Source organism: Xenia sp. Carnegie-2017, unplaced genomic scaffold, assembly GCF_021976095.1.
Source record: "Xenia sp. Carnegie-2017 unplaced genomic scaffold, XeniaSp_v1 HiC_scaffold_13, whole genome shotgun sequence".
Lineage (NCBI taxonomy): Eukaryota > Metazoa > Cnidaria > Anthozoa > Malacalcyonacea > Xeniidae > Xenia > Xenia sp. Carnegie-2017.
The window spans coordinates 1,133,947-1,154,048 of NW_025813436.1; the positions used below are offsets into that span (position 1 = coordinate 1,133,947).

Consider the following 20,102-nt stretch of genomic DNA (forward strand, 5'->3'; position numbering starts at 1 on the left):
TTTGATTTTGAATGATGTGAAAATTAGTCGAATGTCAATTTCTGTAGAAAAGCGTTTCATAATGTTTGTAAGTCTGCGCTGTGTGTGTCTTGAGTAATGTCCGATGTTTGGTAGCTTGAAGTATAGAGTTGTTATTTTGGAATTTTCATTTGTATTCGTCGTGTCAGGAGTTTCGGTGTCTAGTTTGAGGTTGTTGCTTTGTTTGTTGTCGAGATATCGTTTTACGGTTATGTTATTAAAGTGTAGTGGGAAAGAGTTTCGTAAAAGAGTGGTGTGATGTTTTTTATGTCTCGTCGAAAGCCATTGTTCGTATTGTTAAGTTTGTATGCTTTGTCGATTAGTGTGCGTATAAGTCCGGTTTTGTATGAAAGTGGTGTTAAACTAAAATAGTTCATCAGAAGTTCCGTGTATGTTGGTTTGTGATATGTAGATGTTGTACAGCTGTCATGGGATTTTGTTAGTAAAATGTCAAGAAATGGCAGTTGATCTTGTTGTTCAGTTTCAAATGAAAATCTAATGTTTGCGTGCCGTGTGTTAATGTAATTATAAAACTTCATGGCCTCAGTTTTGTTAGTAAAAACACAAAAAATATCGTCAACGTATCTTCAGTAAAATAGTGGTTTAGTGGCGTTGTAATTGTTTAGCCAGTTTCGTTCATGTGAGCCCATGAAAATGTTAGCAAGTATGGGTGGTAAGGGAGAGCCCATCTCAACACCGTCCGTCTGGTCATAAAATTCTCCATTAAATAAAAAATGCGTCTGTGCTGTTGCTATTAAAAACAGTTGAGTGAGGTCTGTCCTATTTATACTGAACCTGGGGTTGTGAGTAAATATTACGTCAATTGCTAGGTTGATGGTTTCAGTAAGTGGTATGTTAGTAAATAGGCTTTCAACGTCGTAGGAGATGAAGAATTTGTGACAACAAGTTGATGAGTTGAAAGATGAGAAGTCGTCGAGGAAAGTGAAAGAATCTTTAGTGGAGTGGTCATCTGGTATGAGTGGTGTTAGTAGAGAACTAAGATACTTAGCTAAATTATAATTGTTCGAGTTAATTGATGAAACTATCGGTCGTAGTGGAGGCGATTGTTCTGGTTCTCGTTTCTTGTGGAGTTTCGTTAAGCATAGAAGCGTGAGGGTTGAGAACCTCTGGGGAAGATTTCATTGTAAACTTTGTTGTTAATGGAGTCTTTCTTTAGAAGCTCCCTAAACAGTCGTTGCAGTTTGGCTTCACGTGATAGTGTGACGTCTTCTTTGAGTGGGGTAAACTTTGCTGTATTGTTAATGATTTTAAGGCAGTAATTACGATACATTTGACGATCCATGATTATAACGCCGTTGCCTTTGTCCGGCTTGAGAATGATATGTTTGGATTGTTGCGAATGTTTTTAAGGATGCGATGTTTTTTAAAGTCAGCTGGTGTCGGGTGATAAGATGAGATGTACGAGTGAGCGATGTGTGCCAGCTCTGTTTTGAGATGGGTGTAGTCTTCTTGATTGCGAATGTTGTGTTTTATGGTTTGGTGGATTTTTTCGAATGTTGCCAGAATGTCGGTTAAGTTGAGTCGTAGTGGTTTAATGCTGAACCCAAGGCCATTTTTCAGGAGTTCTAGTTCTTCGTCTTTTGATTGTTGTGATGATAGATTGGCCTCAATGTTCAAGTTTTTAAATTCAATACAATATTAAATTTATAACACGCTCGGACGCTCCCCATTAATTTCTCTTACTTCCTTATTATTGTTGTAATTTATGTATCATATTACTTTTATATAAATCTTGTATTATTTATTATTTCACTTACACTGAAGATGGCATCATGAGATGTCAAAACATGTCTATTTTAAAAAAATTTGTCGTTTTTATTAAATGCGCAATATCAATAGTGCCTTTACGCAGTTACCATAATATTATCATTAGAATAAGCAGGAAAAGCTGGCTTCAGCGTACTCATTTAGTTGTAAGTTATAATATTGCCTTTAGAAAAAGAAAATCCAGTGGAGAAACCGCATTTCATGTTAACAACCATTATATTTTTTCATTAATAATCATATCAGTTTTATCCGCTTTTATTATAGTTCATCCAAAGCAATTAATTCCAATTTCATATCATGCCATCGTGCCTAATATAACATATGTGGATCTGGAAGACGTTGCAGAGGGTGCACTCTTCACTAAGCTCGTATGACTTATTGACTTGATGATGAAAATGTTATTGTAATGCGAATTTTCCACATAGGGCATTCATCACTGAATAAAATCCTGCAACCGCCCTTGCATAAGCTACTAAAACTACGTTTGATTATTTACCCTATAAGTGAACGAGGTCGCAAAACACTCGACATTGATTAAAAACGACGATTCTGACATTTTGACCATTTAAAAGGACTAAAGTCAACTTCCAAAAATTTGCGTTTTAATACCCGCAAGTGCGGCCAGTCAAAAGAAAAGGAGGGGTTAAGGTATCTAAGTGTAAAATGCACCAGATTCGAGAGCATGCTCTTGCTCCCTATACAGTAAAAACGGAAGAGGTATTAAAGAATTGCAAATCAACAAGCATGTATCTGTAGGCAACTCCTTTAACACATTGTAATATTAAAAAATACAGTACTCTTGGTTACATTTAGGGCTACTTTGAAATAGGTTTGTTGGATAAGAATATATAATGTTATTTAAGGGGCTTTAGGTGTGCTGGTCCAATTGAAACTGCTGAATAGAAATCGATCTTGCTAGAGCAATTTCGAAATAGTAAGGTTATATTCACTTGGCAGTAATGAGCCATTCTTCTGCGGCATGTAGTGTAATAAGAGTATTTTATTGTACCAAAGTTTTTAAAGATGGATTTCAAAATAGCAAATACCATGGTGAATGATATAAAACAATGTAATAGTTCTTAAAAGAACTGTTTTAACCAGAACACTAACTCAATTAACCATTTACAGCTAGAAAGAGACACATTTCGGCAGTGTCAGTGTCAATGAGAACCTCCAAATCAAGCTATATTTATAATGTTACAAAAAGTCAATGTCATCCCTATTTTTAGAGACAGATTAAACACGTAAAACAGAGACAGATTAAACACGTAAAAACAGAGACAGATTAAACACGTAATCCTTTTGTCTCTGTTTTAAGTGTCATCTCTAAAAATAGGCATGATATTGACCTTTTGTAACATTATAAATACAGCATGATTTGGAGGTTCTCATTTAGCAGACGTTGACACCTGACAAGTAGTCTGCCGAAATGCACAGTGTCTCTTTCTAGCTGTAAATAACGGTTCCTTTGAATTGTTGGGTTAGTGTTCTGGTTAAAACAGTTCTTTTAAGAACTATTAAATTGTTATTATCACCATTCACCATGGTATTTGCTATTCTGAAATCCATCTTTAAGTTTGTCACCACGACAAAGTCTCTGTTTCACCAAATTTTTTATAAAATTCGTATTTTTTTGGTTACTGGTGCAATTTAACGTAATGCAAGAAAATATGTCATTTTAAAAACTGCAAGAAGATGTAAATAATTTTCTGTTAGCCAGAAATATTTCAGGAGAGCCTAGAAATCTCATGTGATGTCTACCCCACCTGATGTCAAACTGTGTTACTATAACAGTAAATTTATTAAATATGTTCTTAGGTCTTCGACATAAACCTTCTCGAAGTTATTTCATGCCGTTACGCCCCATGTGGCCCAAGTACTCTTTCGGTTATGCTGTACATGGAAAATACTAATTTTTGTGCGGAAATGGTGTTGCAGAAGTTGGGGCATTTTCTTTCGATGAAAGAAGCTGTCATGCAAATCGGGAGAATAGTGAATACAAAGCGGAAATCAATGCAGGATATAAGTGAACGAATTCAGGATTTTTGTTCATCAGTACAAAACCATGTATTTAAAGACTCGAAAGAGTTACAGAAGTTGGAGCAATTTTTGAAGGAAAAAATAAATACCATAGTGGAATTAGTGAAGGATTTAAGGGAACCAATAGAGAAATCAGTGAAGGATTTAAGTGAACCAATAGAGAAGTCAGTGAAGGATTTTTTTAAAACAATACTTGAAAAACTAAACGATTTATTGGAACAATTGGGACGTTCTCCTTTGCCTGCGAAAATGGTGTTGCCGAATTTGCAGCACATTTTTATGGAAACCGCAATGAAATTAATGCGGGAATTAATTAATGATTTTGGTGAATCAATACATGGTAAACTAAACGATATGTTGGAACATCCGGAAATGCTGCAATGTCCAAACATACTTGAACGCCTCGTAGATAATAACTACTTAAAAAGGATACGCCCCCAAGAGTGCACGAGCGAAAGTGCGATAAAGGAGTTTAAAGAGTTGGGCTGTAAAGCAGGCATATTATCGTATGTCACTAAAGATAAAAGCCATAGTGTGAACTTGGTAAGAAATGAAGAACGTAATGAGGTTCAACTTCTTGACCTGACAAAAGATAACACGTTTTTCGAGAGTATTGAAGAAGACATTCAAAGTTTGTATGTGCTTGTCTTGAAAAAAGAGGATGGAAAGCTTGTCATCGCTGATGATTGGGCCGATTGCTCTTCGGACGTTTGTGGCAACGAGCTTAGAAAAGGTCATGACGAAAATATTCAGATCATTAGTAGAAACAAGAGAAAGTGAAGTTTGTATAATCAGTTTCATTTGAATGCTATTTTCTACAATTGTAATTTGCTTTTTCATTCAGCTACTTTTAAGAATTGTTGTCTATATGTTATCGGCATATTAATTTTTGAGTTGCATCACTGGGGCTTTTGTATACAGCTATATATCGTTACGTTACTAGCATTTTTTCCAAAGTCGTATTTTCTCAATTGAAACTACTATTTTGTATTGGTGTGTTTTGTATTTATTTCCCAGTTCAATTGACTTTTTTAAAGTTAAATGGAATCTCTTCTCGTTTTCTCCAAACTCCCAAAAATTACTTTGACATAAAATTTGGTTACGTGACGATATAGCTAATCAATTATTCAAAATATAACAATTCTTTTTATTGGTACAACTTTAAGTTTAATGCCAAATGCAATCATCAGGCAACTAAAACATGAAACTTAAAGTTGTAACAATGAAAATAATTGTCATATTTTGAATAACTAATTAAATTTCGCTCTACTTTTGTATAAGCACTCTTTTTTATTCATACATAACGATATGTGAAACCACAACTATTATCACTCAACAAACGTAACGAACTTGCCTCCTCCTTTCCTTTCGCCACAAAGCACTTTTATATTATTTGCTATCGTACAACTAACTTATTATGTAATTCTACCTTAATTTTGCCTTAACTTCCTCTTGTATAAATAGTTAAACACATGCTTTTGTACTCATTTTATATTATCCCCTGAAGAGTGAGAAATCACGAAACAGGCTTGTAGGGATGAAAATGTAGTTTTGTGAATATTCTTCTTATTTAGTTATATATTACAATGTGCCCGTGTATAACTATCGTTATAGGCACATTAAAATATATAACTAAGAAGAATACCCGTTTGTGATGGAAACATTGGGACACGTGAAACTTTCAAGGCGTCCTATCATTTTTACACAGATAATTTGAAAATGCCCTAGTGTTGCGCAAGTCAAGCAACATCAGCTTTAATTTTGGTCCCTTTCTTGCTCTTTGTTATTTATATATAAATACTAGTAAATTCTGTTCATGGCAGCTGTATCCTGAATTCGTCGAAATAAATTACAGATTTTAATTTCAATTCAAAATATTTTCAGAAACAATATATTGTTTTGAATTTCTAAAGAATATAATTTTACCAATAGATTTGCCTTTAAAGTACGTGGTTAGAAATGAAAATTTAATGCCAAAATCTGCTGAAGTAATTTATTTTGACGTACCCTTGATCCACTGGTTGAGTGTGTTGGTATAATGAGATATCATTCTAGTTAAAATTTGATGTAATGTGTGCACGCTGACCATGCTATGTAGGGTGTAAACTGTGAACGTTTTTCATAATTAAATTAATAATATTTAGTCCGTATACGCCGTAACTTGCGGTTCGTGTCATGATTGTTTTTTTCCATAAAATGTACTTGTTTCATGTTTAATAAATATACTAATATCGAAGACAGAGGTCTAATAAAAACAGAAACAAAAAAATAACTTACATGAATTACGAAGCTCCAAAACAAAACACAAATCTTTTTGTCCTAATTTGGCAAACAAAATTTTTCAAATGAGACTTACTATCAAAATACCACATTTTTTGACAATAACATTTCTGTAAAGAAAGCCATAGCTAACCATAACTAGAAAGCATTTTGCTATTGTTTCTCGTTTTCGTATGCTTGCAAACGTGCCAAAAAAAACTAAAGCGTTTTTGTTACAAAGTAGCTGCTATTATGCGCAACATACTTAAGTACTTCATACAGTATAAAAAAGACATAAACAAACATCAGTTTTGGAAATGTATTTTCACCCAAATGAATTATCATTTGTGCGCTTCCGTTATCGACATACAAATTTACAGAAAAACGCAATTTTTAGTACAAACTTTACGCGAGATTTTGGTTTTCAAAGATAATACCCGTCACATGTTTGGTAAATTTATACAGCAGCAAAGGAAAACCTCCCGAAGCATTTCATTTTATAGCTTTTTATTTAAAGAATTTCTTTTCTTGCTGGGGGCAAATGAACAACAGATGATTATAGAAAGTGTAAAGTCGTGACACTATGGAAGACAGATTTAAGGTAAGGGTATTGCTGGAAAAGATCTTGGTTCATACTTGATGATATGAAGGGAAGTTGTTGTAGAACGATGTTTGTAGATTACACCACAAAGAAAACAGAAAAATATTTGCCCTGTCTTTGAAAGAGGTTCTTTCTCCCAACACCCTGTTTCCTTAGCTCTTGTGCATCCAATACATTACTTATAAGGATAAAATATACTCGTTTGTTAATTTTGGTGGTTTGTTAATTTTATTTGCAAAATGTGCCTAAGTGGACGACCTCATTAGAAAGTCCTACCTTTTGCCTTTAAGGCACTTGACACAAATTAAGTTCAATGTTTGAAATGGGCCTAAGCCTATTTGTTTGGGCGTGTTGTTGTAATGAAGCCAAAGTTTTACATTAAATGTCCCACAAAAAAAAGAAACGATTGTTTTGGGACAAACACTCTTAAGATAGAATGCGAAGCAGTGCTATAAGTTTAACTGTCTAATGAGTAAAAACATCATTAGCGTGACTAAATTGAAGTTTGACCAAACCTAGTCTGGTATTTTACATAATATTATGTGCAAGAGGTTCTGTTGTGATACATGGGTGTGTCTTGAAAAGGAAAATCGGGTGATTTTGGTCGAGAGAAAGGTCTTCTAGAAACTTTTTGAGTTTAAAGATTTACAGGTGCCTAATAATACATACATACATACATACATACATACATACATACATACATACATACATACATACATACATAAATATTCAGTGGTAAATTCAAAATTTAAAAATTGATGAAATTATTAATAGTTTTTCCATTCACTTCGAAAAAAGAGCGATTTTGTGATACAAAATTTTGATAAAGTATTATACGTAAGGTGGAATCGATACACGTCAAGCTGGTCGTAAGCAAATTAGCCCATTTCCGGCGCTATTTTCATACAATATTTTAAACGAGATGTGTTATTCAGTCAAAAATAAATAAATATTATTCATCAGTACTGACAATTACAGCATGCTACGTAATTACGTAATGCATAATAATATTCTGTGGGAATGTCAAAACACCTTAAACAAGAACTGTAAGAGTTGTTCGGATGCCAAAATGACAGGAATTTAGCGAATCACTTGTAATTTCACTGGCTGCATCAAGTAGTTGAAGTACAATATATAATGTACTTGCTATTCGTACTTTATTACAAAGTGGATAAGGACATACATTACTATGTATTTACATTACACATTTTCTCAGTGCAATTACAACTTTTTTACTGTACAATTACGAATAAACCGCAATGCATTTGACCACTTACAATTTAGAAATATTTTAAAGTTTTTTTCCTTTTGTCAGTAACTGTTTTTTAAAGATTTTTGAAAGAATAGAAAAAAATTCTACTTTCGAAGTGCATAGCATTAACCAATGGCTATCAGCCGTCTTACCACCATCCTTCTGAACATTGCTATACGATCTGTGCTGTTAGTTTTCTCTCTTTTGTTATTCATGTAAGGAAGTAAAAAGTAGTCAGATTTGAATGAAAAGATCGAGTGACGTCAATTGTACATTTAAAAGTAATAACTTTATGAAAAACATGCATGAAGTATTCAAATCATTAACGAATTTGCTAGAAAATAGTCTTAACCTAAAATAAACTAAACGCCTATAATGGTTAGCTGTGAATTTGTGCAGAGTTCATCAAGATCAAGTCTGTTGTTTGAAGTCTTATTATCATCAATCTTGTCCACATGAGCCTTTTTTTAAAGTAAGATACAGAAAAAGAAAGATGGATTTCAGTTTTTGCCTTTGCTCAATGATGGAAACTTAGAAAGAGAGCAGTTTAAGGCCATTACGTTTTCAATCAATTATTCCTTTTTCGCAAAATTTTTCATATGTTGATTTTGATTGAAGTTACTTATAGCGATGCATGTGACCACATTTCACAGTAAACAAGAACTAGAGAAGATGATAAGAAGTTTGATATGAATGAACGCAATCATCAACAAAAATTCTGCAACGCTGAAGCAATTCAAAAGTATTCATTAATGAAAGACTAAGTGAGAAAATAAATGCGAAGAGCAATAACTATCTGAAATTGTCGATGGAGTCGAACTAACAGTTGCCACAAAAATCATTACTTTATGGGTTGAATATTTTTCATGCATATAACAAGCTTTTTAAAATATGCAATAACGCTACTATTTAGAAATTTTGTGTGATATATCGATATGAGCGGCGGATCTATGGTAAATCAATCAATATAAATTATTGTAGCTCGTTTGGGATTTAAAAACCATGTAAATATACTATCACAAATATACTACAAGACTAAGACTTAAAAATCTTCAACAGTTTTCAAGATACCAAAGAGAAACAAATCAAGCTACTGTGGTCATAGATGAACTCTTGAAGCAACATGAAGCCATTAATGATAAGCAGCTTGATGATGCTGTTGCAGATATGACCAATCCTGAACCTTCTACTGAAATGCAAAACAACCAGTGTAAATTGTTTGAAACAAGCTTGGAAGAATAATTTGATTTACAAGGTAACTGATGTTTCCATGCATATGAAAATAAAATCATTGTTAAAGTTATTGACCGAGGTAAAGAATCAAATAGTCACAACTACATCAAATAGTTTATAATAAAAACAATTATCCCCTAAAACCATGTTGTTTAAAATATATTTGTTAAATGTATCCTTATATCTTCCTAAAATCTTCCACGATATTCATCATTATCATCATCAGTATTATTTTTATTTTTATTTATATAGAGTATGCCAAAGAAACTATACAAACTAGTTGAATATTTTTTGCCTGTTATCTTTAATTGTATCCCAAGTACCCTAGCATTTATCCTTCAGTATCCTTATTAGTCCTTGCATTATTTGCATTATTAGTATTATTGTTAGTACTACTATTAATATTATTAAACTGTGATAAATTTTATCTGCAGACATCAATCACTCACTTTTACCAAAAGTGTTATAAAAATGAACTTGTTATTTATGCCTGATAAAAATCTTTATTTTTTTGTGATTGTAAAATGTGCTATATTATTTGATTTGAAAGATGATGAAGACGTAAATATTGATGCAGATGGTGAATTGTACAGTGGTAATCAGCTTCATGAAAACAATCGTTTGGTTAAGGAAATCGCCATTAACCGCCACAATGTGTTAGCAGACATGAGTATTGCGTTCAAGGACGAAAGTATTTTGTCGTGTTGCTTAGAGATTGTATTTATCGACGAAGCAGGAGATATCGAAAACGGAAGAGGTTCTGGTGTAAAACGAGAGTCGCTTAGCATATTTTCAAGCGAGTTTTATATCTCACTGGCTACTGGTGCTTCCGAAAAAGTCCCAGCTATACGTCATTACTACCAACAGAGTGAATGGAAAAGTGTATTTCTCCTATTCTTGTTGCACGATTTATTAACTTTGGATATTTTCCTGTTACTTTGTCCAGTGCATTTATCGCTTCCTGTCTTTTTCGGACGACGCGCTTCCTAAGGATTGGCTAGTAGAGTCTTTTCATCAGTACATATCAAAGGAAAGTGACACTTTAAAAAGAAGTATCAGTGATGAATGCCCTGACCCGTCATTTGACGAAGATGTAGCTGACGTGCTTTTAAGTTACAAGTGCCGCAGGGTGATTAAAAAGAGCTCGATGCCAAAATTATTGAGGAGTTAGCTCATCAAGAAATATTACAGCGTCTAAAATACGCGGCTAATGTATGGTCACCGATCCTGAAGCAACTGAAACGTTTTAAGCAATTTGAAACTGTTGAGAGTTTTGTGAGTTTTATGAAGCAAAAAAGCCAAACCAGAAAAAGGTTTGCAAGCTACTGATTTCAAGCCCAGCCTTTGATGTCGAACGGGAATGCTTCTTTCATTTAAAGCGGTTTGTTAAATCTCTTGACGACAACGTTATTAGTGTTTTTCTCCAGTATGTTACTGGTAGCAACATCATTGCAGTTGATTCAATCGAGGTTGCATTTAGTGTGAAGAGTTTTACTTCACAATAGCCCATTGTATGATACATTTATGTAGTAAAATATTATTTTGTAGATAAATTATAGTGTATATTGTGTTTCTCTTCATCAAATGCAAGAACGGCACACCTCTTAAAAAATCCTTAGACTTCGAATTTGTGACCATTGTTGATAAAATGGTATGTTTTTAAGGCTCAATTCATTCTAATCATCTTTCATTAAATAGTTTTTATTGTTCCTGAAAATGGTTTTGCAAATATTGACGAGCTGTGAGGTAGGGGTGAATTCCGTGATTGCTGCCATCGCTTAAAGGTTTCGGAACAAGGCGGCGTATTTCATTGACATGATCTTCGGCAACTCAACTGAACCATATTGTCCGGTTCGATATCACCTCCCGCGCCATCAGGAACAATGCCATATAAATTTACATCATCAATATTTACGTCAGTTAAATCAGTTTCATTAAGCTCAGAACGCCATAGTGCAAGGTGCGACATCCTCCGCATAGTTCGAAGTCCATGATAATTCCATTGGTTAACAAACTCACTTTGCACGGTTAATAGGGTCAATAGTTTGTAATGCTTCCCTAACTCTCCACCTTTGGATATGAATACCTCGACCATGCAAAGCTCCTCTTACGTAAGTTTTGCCAGAGAAGGGTGCCAATCTTAAAATATCTCTAACGTACCATTCAAGATCTTGTTCTGTTACGTCATAGTAAGTGTCTGTTCTGTTACGTCATAGACTATACCATAGTCTATTCTTCTTCTGCAAAGAGTTTTGGCACTCACTCCCAGGCAACTGGCAATGGCTTTCCAATTCATAGCCGTACTGCGTAATTCTTCAATTTCGTCTGCTGTAACAATGTATCTACGTCTGCCTCCAGAGCTTGCATCTTGCGGGACTGGAATTCTACAACGTATCGCAACTTGCTCATTACATAAAGTAATCTGTGTTCGTAGAAATTGAAGTTTTCCTTTCAATATATTGAGTAAGTTCGTTATGAGCGGCGATAAGGGATGTTGTTGATTGCTAAGGACTAAGGAGATGGCCATTATTATCCAAATATGTCCTTCAAGGCGATCACATAAATGTTCTAAAAAATTGAAGTTACCAAGAAATTCGTTCCTATCTATACGTTCTATACAGTGTTGTATCGATAATAACAGATTTTCTAAATCTTCGTCGAAAGCTCTCATCCGAAATCTTCGTCGAGAACTCCATAACGACAACAAATTTCCTCGTGCCATTCTCTTACACGGTCAAACTTCGTACTCGTTGTCGTATTCGTACTCTTGCTAAAGCTCCCTATTTAGGGTACGGAGGCGAAATACATCACTTCGAAATTGCCGGATTTTTTGCAAAAAACAGTGGTCTTTGAGACAGCTTAATGTCTAAAAACCTTAAACAATGTTTGGACTTTAATATAACACAAGTTTGAACGACATTTGTGCATGTTTAAGCTTCTTTTTAGAAGGATGAAAAGCGAACTTTGTTTTGGCACGTGAAAACTTGCCTTATAACTTGAATACAAAACTGACACCCCTCGTTTTTTTTTCTTTAAAAGGATGTAAAACACACTTGTCTATCCTTATAATATTGTTTGAATCTTTGAAAATGAAGCTGTCAGGGCAAAAAACGCTGTATTTCGGAAATTTTAGTGTTTCCGAGCAAAACTAGCTCGCCCCAGTCCTTTTTGAAAGTTCAGAGCGTAAACAAAAAGAAAAACACTTTGCAAAATATTTTAAAAAGTTAGTAAAGAAATATTTTGAGTTCGTTTTAAAGAAAACTGTTTAGCCATATTATTGTGATATTATTAATTGCACTATTAAAGAGTCAAAAGGGTCAATACCCAGTTGAAAAAAAAGACAAAAACACAATTGACACTTCATATTCATAACTTTTGAAACACTTAAGTAAAAATTGTAATGTAATACAAGTATGAAAAAAGATTATTAGTCTAATATTATAGAATCATCATATATTTTCACAAATATGACCAAACATTTTAAACACACATCCTAAAATTTAATATATTACATATACATTTATCATCATTTGTACTACAAGAAAAAACTAATTTTACAATCAATATGATATACTATAAAATTTTGATACATGATATAGCTTTGCTTGCTTTATGGTTCTCTGGTTCAAACCACTGAGGGTTGCTTTTTGGCATTTATGTAGAGCAGGCTATATTAGCAATACTTGTCATAGTGTACACTTGGCTATTTATTTATAAGCATGAACTTGCTGATAAAATGCTCAATACACAAATATGAATGCAGGTCAAATATTCCACCAGTTCTTAAGAAATGGGAGGAGTAAATGACAAGAACCAACAATCACCCACAATTCAAAATTTCAAATCATCCCTTTCACACATTACAAAAAGAGCATGGGAAATTCTTACAAAGCAAGTCTAACTTTGAAAGTGGATTGTGTGTATTTTGCACAGCATTCAAAGACACAGACTACCTGTTATCAGTTTTATCTTGAATTTTTGGTCTTTCGACGACAAATGAGAAATTCATATTTCGAAGCAAGTTCTCCCTTTTATGTTTTATATAATACAGCGTTACGTATACAAAACATGTCTTGGAACGTCCACAATGCATCTTAACACATTAATAACCAAATTTTGCTGACGGTTTTCAAAAAAAAAGCATTTAAGCTAGCATTGTATTTCCAAGTTAGCAGTTTTTGCAAAACAATTCGTCACGCAAATAAAACAGTCCACGCGAGATACTGGCGAAGCGGCAAATCAGCTTGTAAGTGGATTCAGCCAACACTAGGCACGTGTATATTGAGTTAGCCTTCTAGTTGTTGTAGAGTTCGTTGATAAAATCTCGACCAGTGCATAGATAACTTCGCTCAGGATAAAAAGTATAGAAATAATCTCGATTATTGTTTGGCTTGCCATATTGCCATACTTAAGAAAGTTAAAGAAGAGTTGTTCAGCCGACAAAATTCAGACAATTAGCGAATCACTAGTAATTTCACCGGCTGCACCAAGGACATTACCTCAAGTAAGTATTTGTACTTTGTTACAAAATGATATAATTGTTAGTTAATGTGGATTTTTAATGGCGCCATTATCTCAGCTCTAGACCATTCGTTCAACGTTGAACGAAAACCATCCATTAATGAGGTAAATACATTTGTGTAGATGTAAGTCTAGTGAATCATGTATGGCGCTGAGCTAGATGCCAACATTCTGAGATTTTTGCATGATTTAAAATGGCCAAAACAGTTATAATTAAATTAGCAGGTGTTATTCTTTTGTATAACGATAAAGTTGTTAGTCAGTCCATTGATTAACAGCTGGGGACAAGTTATGAAAAGAAATTATTCACTTGAAGAAGTTTTGAAGATTCCTATCTTTACCCGCTAATTAACACCTTTCGTAATCGCCACCTACAATCCACATTTGCCTTGTTTACAACTTCAAAATTGTTCATTGACTGAAATTGAAAATTAATTAAAGTAATTCACTGAAATCTAAGCATGAAATATTTCAGGCAAAACCTTTAATGTCAGTGAATTGTGTATACCATGAATTGTATCTGGACAAACCACATGTAATGGGAAATCTCTGATCCCCTAAATTTCCCATGGAGCAATTTAATCATACAACTTTATCCTTCAACTTTATGACACCAGTAACACAGAATATCTTTGTCTATATAATCATTTGGAAAAATCAAATGAGCATCAATAAAGCTTCAAAACAATGACTACATCATGTTATGTTTATCTTTAATATGAGGAAATGTTTGATGTTATTTGTCAGGGTTGCAGCATTTTCTTATCCTTCTGAGGACTTTGGGCTTTTTATTTTAAGCATTTTGCTCAACTTCACCAATGTGAAGCATTGTTTGATTTGTCACATTCTGAATACTGTTGTCTATGAGTTTATATTTTACACAAAGTGTAAAATTTTGTCATAAATGTTGATGAAGGAAGATTTAAACATACACTCACTTTCTTTGTTCACTGAGTTTATGTAGTGACTTGGTGTTTTGGGATCTGGCATTGGATACGTAGGTATATACTTTATCTTCATAACACCTGGAGGGAGAGAAAAATGCAATTAAGAAATCAAAATAGCCTATTCTAAAAATTTTGAATTAAAAAATGGATTTCAAAGGCAAAAAATAAAATTGAAATTAAAAATGCTTTAACCACAAATACATTTTTACATTTGGTAATGTTGTGGCCCTAGTGATTTTTACATTTTAGCCATAAATTCTTTGACTGCAAAAGAATTCTGAAGTAAATACACTTTGCAATGCAATTTCATGCTATGTTTGAATCCTCATCATTAGATAAGAATCACTTTTTTTTTCTTATTTTAACATTTGCAACCAGCATGAAAACTCTTTTAAAAGGCTTTTCCAACAATTTAGTTCAGCTGAAGTTTCACGCCATCCCAGTTCATTCTAATTGTCCACCTCCATCCCAGAGCCCCCATTATGTAAACTAATCACAGTGTACATTGAATAGTATTACTTTTAACATGAATAAAAAATATGACAAAATCGAGGAATAAATGGATTGTGTACCTATGTATCCGTGTAAAAGCTGTGTAGCTCAACTTAAAATGAATATCAACAATGTTGTATTGCACCAGAAACTAAAAATTCTTAATCCAGGTGAGCTACTTATCTAATAATCAATGACTTATGAGCCAGTAGCAATAACAATATATATATATATATATATTCTTCTTTGAGTTTTTTCATTGTCTTATCACATCCAAACTACATTTATTGTCTTTTTTCATTACATGCGCTGTGGGATGTGGAAAATTTTGTATTCCTTAAGCATAGATGAGCATACGATAAACACACTTGCAGTCCTGCACACACATTTGCAAACAAAACACTGAAACAGAGATTTATGATTTATCTTAAAAATTATCACCTTTCTGAACTTTGCTTGCTGGTAGGTACAAGAATTTTCAAAATCTCTGCCAAGTGAAACTTTTTTTTTTATAATCATGACTGCTGCCCAGCTGTTAATCAACAGACGCTTTAATCGGTTTCAATTCAATTCAAGCGTAGACTTGATTCTTTAATGTCGACTATGTCGTTCAGACGGTGACTATCCTCGACATACATAAACGCTGTCGTACGTAGATATTTCAAATATCATGACGACTTCAAATAATTTACTGGATGTTTAAAAAAAATCAAAAAAGGCTATTTCTGTATCGCACATTTTACATTAAGAGTGTGTCGCTGAGTGCCTGCCATTATTGTTTAGTTTTATACCCCCCACAAAGAAAAGCAAAAATAATTACCACCACACCGGAAGTAAATGAGTGTTCATGAGTTGGGAATTGGCAGGCGGGTTTGCGGTACAGGAATTAACTCGTCGTAATGACAACCACTCAAAAACCTAAGTTCTGAGACAAACCTTCGGCTATTAAGTTTTAACAAATTATTTACCAACATTGAAGAAGAAGTGTCGTTGTTCTCCAATGTTGGTAAAGCTACATCGAAAGAGCTAGAGGACGGTAGTGTTAGGTTGGCATTGATCGAGATTTGAGAGTCGTATTTTCAGTGGAACACCAGATGTGTAGTTTAGTTTGAAGTCTTTACCAAATGAATACAGAAACATAACACTTGAAGCAAAGGATTGGCTTTTTTTCACAGGCGCAATTTTATAGGCAGCATTTCCTATTTTCGGAATGGAGAGGATTGTTGCAAATTTTATGTGCATAGGAACTTGTCAGTTAATTTTTATTTACATATTTTGGGCTATGCGAGCTTCATATGAAGGTCATTCGGTCAGAACATATTAACGGTCATTCGCATGGTTAACTCAGCAGATGAAATGATTGGAGGCAACATACCATGTGAAAATCATAATTTCAGTTTTTTGAGATTGCAAATTCAAGTTAAGCTAGTCCTGTCTGCTTTGTCTCTTGCTTCCGCTGTCCCTGTGGCAATTCGCTTGATCTTTTTTATACCAACAAGTGCATGCTGTGTAAGATGTAGCTAACACTGACTTGGTGCTTTATATTATGATATATTGCAGAAACATCAGTTTCTGCAATATATCATAATATCAAACCGCTAAATATTAGATTGCAATCACTTACTATCTACTACTATCAATCACTATAAAGTTACTATGCCAAGCTTCCCAAATCACCAATATTAACAAAATATTACCAAAAAACAAGCATATAAGGCACTTTTCTCGCACCCTCGTTTGTAAGATACCCGATACCAAGGATCGATAATTGTCGAGATTTTTCAAAATGTCGATTTTTACACCAAGTATTGAAAAATTTGGATACTGTAACTGTAAGCCTTCGCTCCTACGATTTACGAGTTCGCAAATCATTTTTTGAGCGTTGCTCCTTCTAAAATCAGTTTTCCATTATTTGCAAGCCTTCCATAGATTAGATTCACAGTCCAAACTTTTAAAGCATAAGTTTCGTTAGATTAAATTTACGTGCATTTCAATTCACTCTTTTATAGTATAAATTGCGCTGGTTTGGATTCAAAATTTTCATAAAATTAAATGCACGAGATTAAATGGACAAATTGACATGCCCGAAAAATTGACATCTCAACAAATTTGACGGGGGGGTAGGAGGCTGCTCGCCCAAAAAAGTTGTTCCTTGTACCAAAATCTAGAATATTCTTCTTTTGAAGAAAAAAAAATCATAAGAATGCCTTTTCAAAACAAAAAAAAACGCATAATAATCCAGACATAATGACGTAATGGTACGTTTGTTCACTATGATGTACTGCCTATACTCCATGCAATGGAGTACATTCTCTACGTGTTCCATATCATAGATCTTTATAATTTATCCGATGTTTGAACTCGAACTACGGATATTTAGAATTTTTTATGGGACAAAATTGTTTGATTTTCTTTATTTTTTACTCTTTTGCAGCTGGGCTTGAAATTCATTCCATATAGTTGGGAAGATCTATGAAGTATAAAAATAAAAGTGGTAAGATCTTAATTTGTTTATATGTTGTCAAAAATTTCACTTGAAAGGCTGCTTCTCAATGAAATGAGCACCATGTTGGCAATGTCCTGAACGATTAATGTGAAATTCATTTTCTGTGTCAGATCATGGCCGAGGCGCAAGATACAGACTTGGACAGTTTTGAGGTATACATGAAAAGTTGAGAATAAATAAAAGCTTGATGATTTGTTGGGAAGATAAAATAAATCAGCAGTAGCATAGTACGACTATTTTAGTAAAAAGATGCACCAGGACAACAAACATCATACATTTTTAAGAAAAGCATATAGTATAGTTATAGGTTATGCAAGTCCAAATCAATTTTCCGGTTTTTTTAGGTTCTTAAAGGATTTTAGTACTCTTCTTGACAGTAATATAGAGAAAAAAATTGTATTTTACTTCGCCATGGCATATTATGTTTAAAAACAATGTATTATTACCCGTATGAGCTTGATCCTTTTTCTTTTTTACGCATAAATGCGTACGTTTCATACCATTTCAAAGGTTATGCTTCTTTTATAATGAAGAAAGTAGCTCATATTCGTCACTGTTTAAATTTCAGTCAGTGTATTTTTAAAGAGATTCCTTTCTTTCCCCAATGAATATCATTAAAATACACATACATATTTTCTCATTACTTAGTTATTTGTTTATTCGTCACTGATTAAATTTCAGTCAGTGTATTTTTAAAGAGATTCCTTTGTCTCCCCAATGAATATAACAAAGAACAAGAAGAAAAACGAATGAAGTTGCAAGTCAGCGAAAAAAACGATAAAAAACGAAGATTGGAGTTGCAAATCAGTGAAATAAACAATAAAAAACGGAGATTGGAGTTGCAACTCAGCGAAATAAACGATAAAAAACGGAGATTAGAGTTGCAACTCAGCGAAATACCCGATAAAAAACGAAGATTGGAGTTGCAACTCAGCGAAACAGGCGATGAAATACGGATATTGAATGAAAAACTTGGTTTTCAATTCAAAAAGGTGATTTTTCTTGATCTCATATCCCATAGTTCACAAAATTCCTGTTCAATGCCAAATTTCATCCTTGTGTAGTTATTTTTTATTTTTATGAGTTTTAACTTGGATGACCAAACTTAAAAATTTCATTTCACAAAAAAGGTGGGTAGGAAACTGTTTCATTTAATCCTTGCTTATTGTATATAGGTATATGGGCAAGAAACATTGAAAGAGGAGCCAATAGAAGAAATTGGTGAACTACATAAAGATCCAACTGTATGTCGATTTATTATTGCACATAATTGTGGATGGTGTTACTTAAGGTCCATGAAAAATAAAACAAATGATAAAGTATTTGGTGATTTAAATTTCTTAAGTGGATTTACCACATACACGTACTGGCATTAACATTATTACAAGTTATTCATTATCAATGGTTGTTATCATTTGTACAAATATTGTAACAGTACATTGTATATATAATCATTACTTAATTATTTGTTCATTGTAGCATGAAAATGGGCGTGAGAACTCCAACGAAAACGTATGTTTATAAGTTTATTAATTGCTATGATGGAATAAAAAGTATTTTAAAATTAGCCATTCCTTGTATACGAGGTTTTCCAGACAGTGCTCATGAGGTTAGATGAAGTCAGATGGTTAATAGTCAAACAGAGTTAATGAAAAGGTCGATATTCAATAAGTAAAGTAGGATTTGACGATTAAACAAATTAAGATGTATTTACAGCTTTTGAATCTCGAATTTTTAATCCACGACTAGTTGTGTGTAATATTTCAGCATGCTGATTTATCAGCACTACTTTCATTTGGGAAAAAAATTAAATTGTACGTCATTTCAAAGGCTCATATTCATCGTTCTTTCAACATCAGTCAGATATAGTTTTCATACCCAATATTCGTATAAATATCATTATTGTATTCAAATGCTTATTTTGTCATTGTTTTTTATTATTGTAGCCGCAAAAGGAGTTCGCAGGAGAAAGCTCTGCCTATGAACACGATGGACCAAGCGACAAAGTATGTTAAAATATTACTGTAAATGGTTTGAGCCCGGGAGTATAGCTACATGTTTATGGATGTGGATCATCCAGGTTAGTAGAGTCCTGAGAAGTAGTGTTGCTTTGACTATTGACTTGCCAGTCAACAGTCAACACAACAGTACTTCTCAGGACTCTACTAAGCTGGACGATCTATATCCACAAACATGTATTTGAAAATCCTTTTAAAGATCGCAAACACCATGGTGAATGGCAAAAGCATTAAGTTAATAGTTCTAAAAGAACTGTTATGAAACTAAGCGACACGGTGCATTTCGCTGACTACATACTGATCAGGTGTTAACTTCTGCTAAATGAAAATTTAAAATCTACCGATATTTATAATATCAAAATAGAGAAGTACGTCATCTCTAAAAGAGAAAATGACGCTCAAAACAGGGATAAATTTAAAACATAAT

The 20,102-nt window shown here is 33.5% G+C and overlaps 1 protein-coding gene and 2 long non-coding RNA genes across 9 annotated transcripts in view; 2 read left to right on the forward strand and 1 right to left on the reverse strand.

Annotated features, from left to right (window-relative positions):
• LOC124433547 (dentin sialophosphoprotein-like) overlaps positions 1-20,102 on the forward strand; it is a 71,109-nt gene that overhangs the window by 39,861 nt on the left and 11,146 nt on the right. For 6 of the 7 annotated variants that reach the window (XM_046983333.1, XM_046983336.1, XM_046983338.1 and 3 more), the window contains one exon: positions 3,625-4,836. The exons of the other annotated variant lie outside the window; for it this stretch is intronic. In XM_046983333.1, coding sequence (XP_046839289.1) covers positions 3,625-4,626 — 1,002 coding nt within the window. In that variant the 3' untranslated portion in view covers positions 4,627-4,836. Of the gene's footprint in view, positions 1-3,624; positions 4,837-20,102 lie in introns of those variants that run through there. 7 annotated transcript variants of the gene reach the window in all.
• LOC124433551 lies at positions 13,466-18,251 on the forward strand. The gene is made up of 4 exons (XR_006944501.1): positions 13,466-13,695; positions 17,586-17,645; positions 17,768-17,809; positions 18,226-18,251. It is a non-coding gene; the product is annotated as an uncharacterized LOC124433551 (long non-coding RNA).
• On the reverse strand, positions 13,901-15,913 carry LOC124433552. The gene is made up of 3 exons (XR_006944502.1): positions 15,593-15,913; positions 14,651-14,737; positions 13,901-14,348 (listed from the first exon to the last, which is right to left on the reverse strand). It is a non-coding gene; the product is annotated as an uncharacterized LOC124433552 (long non-coding RNA).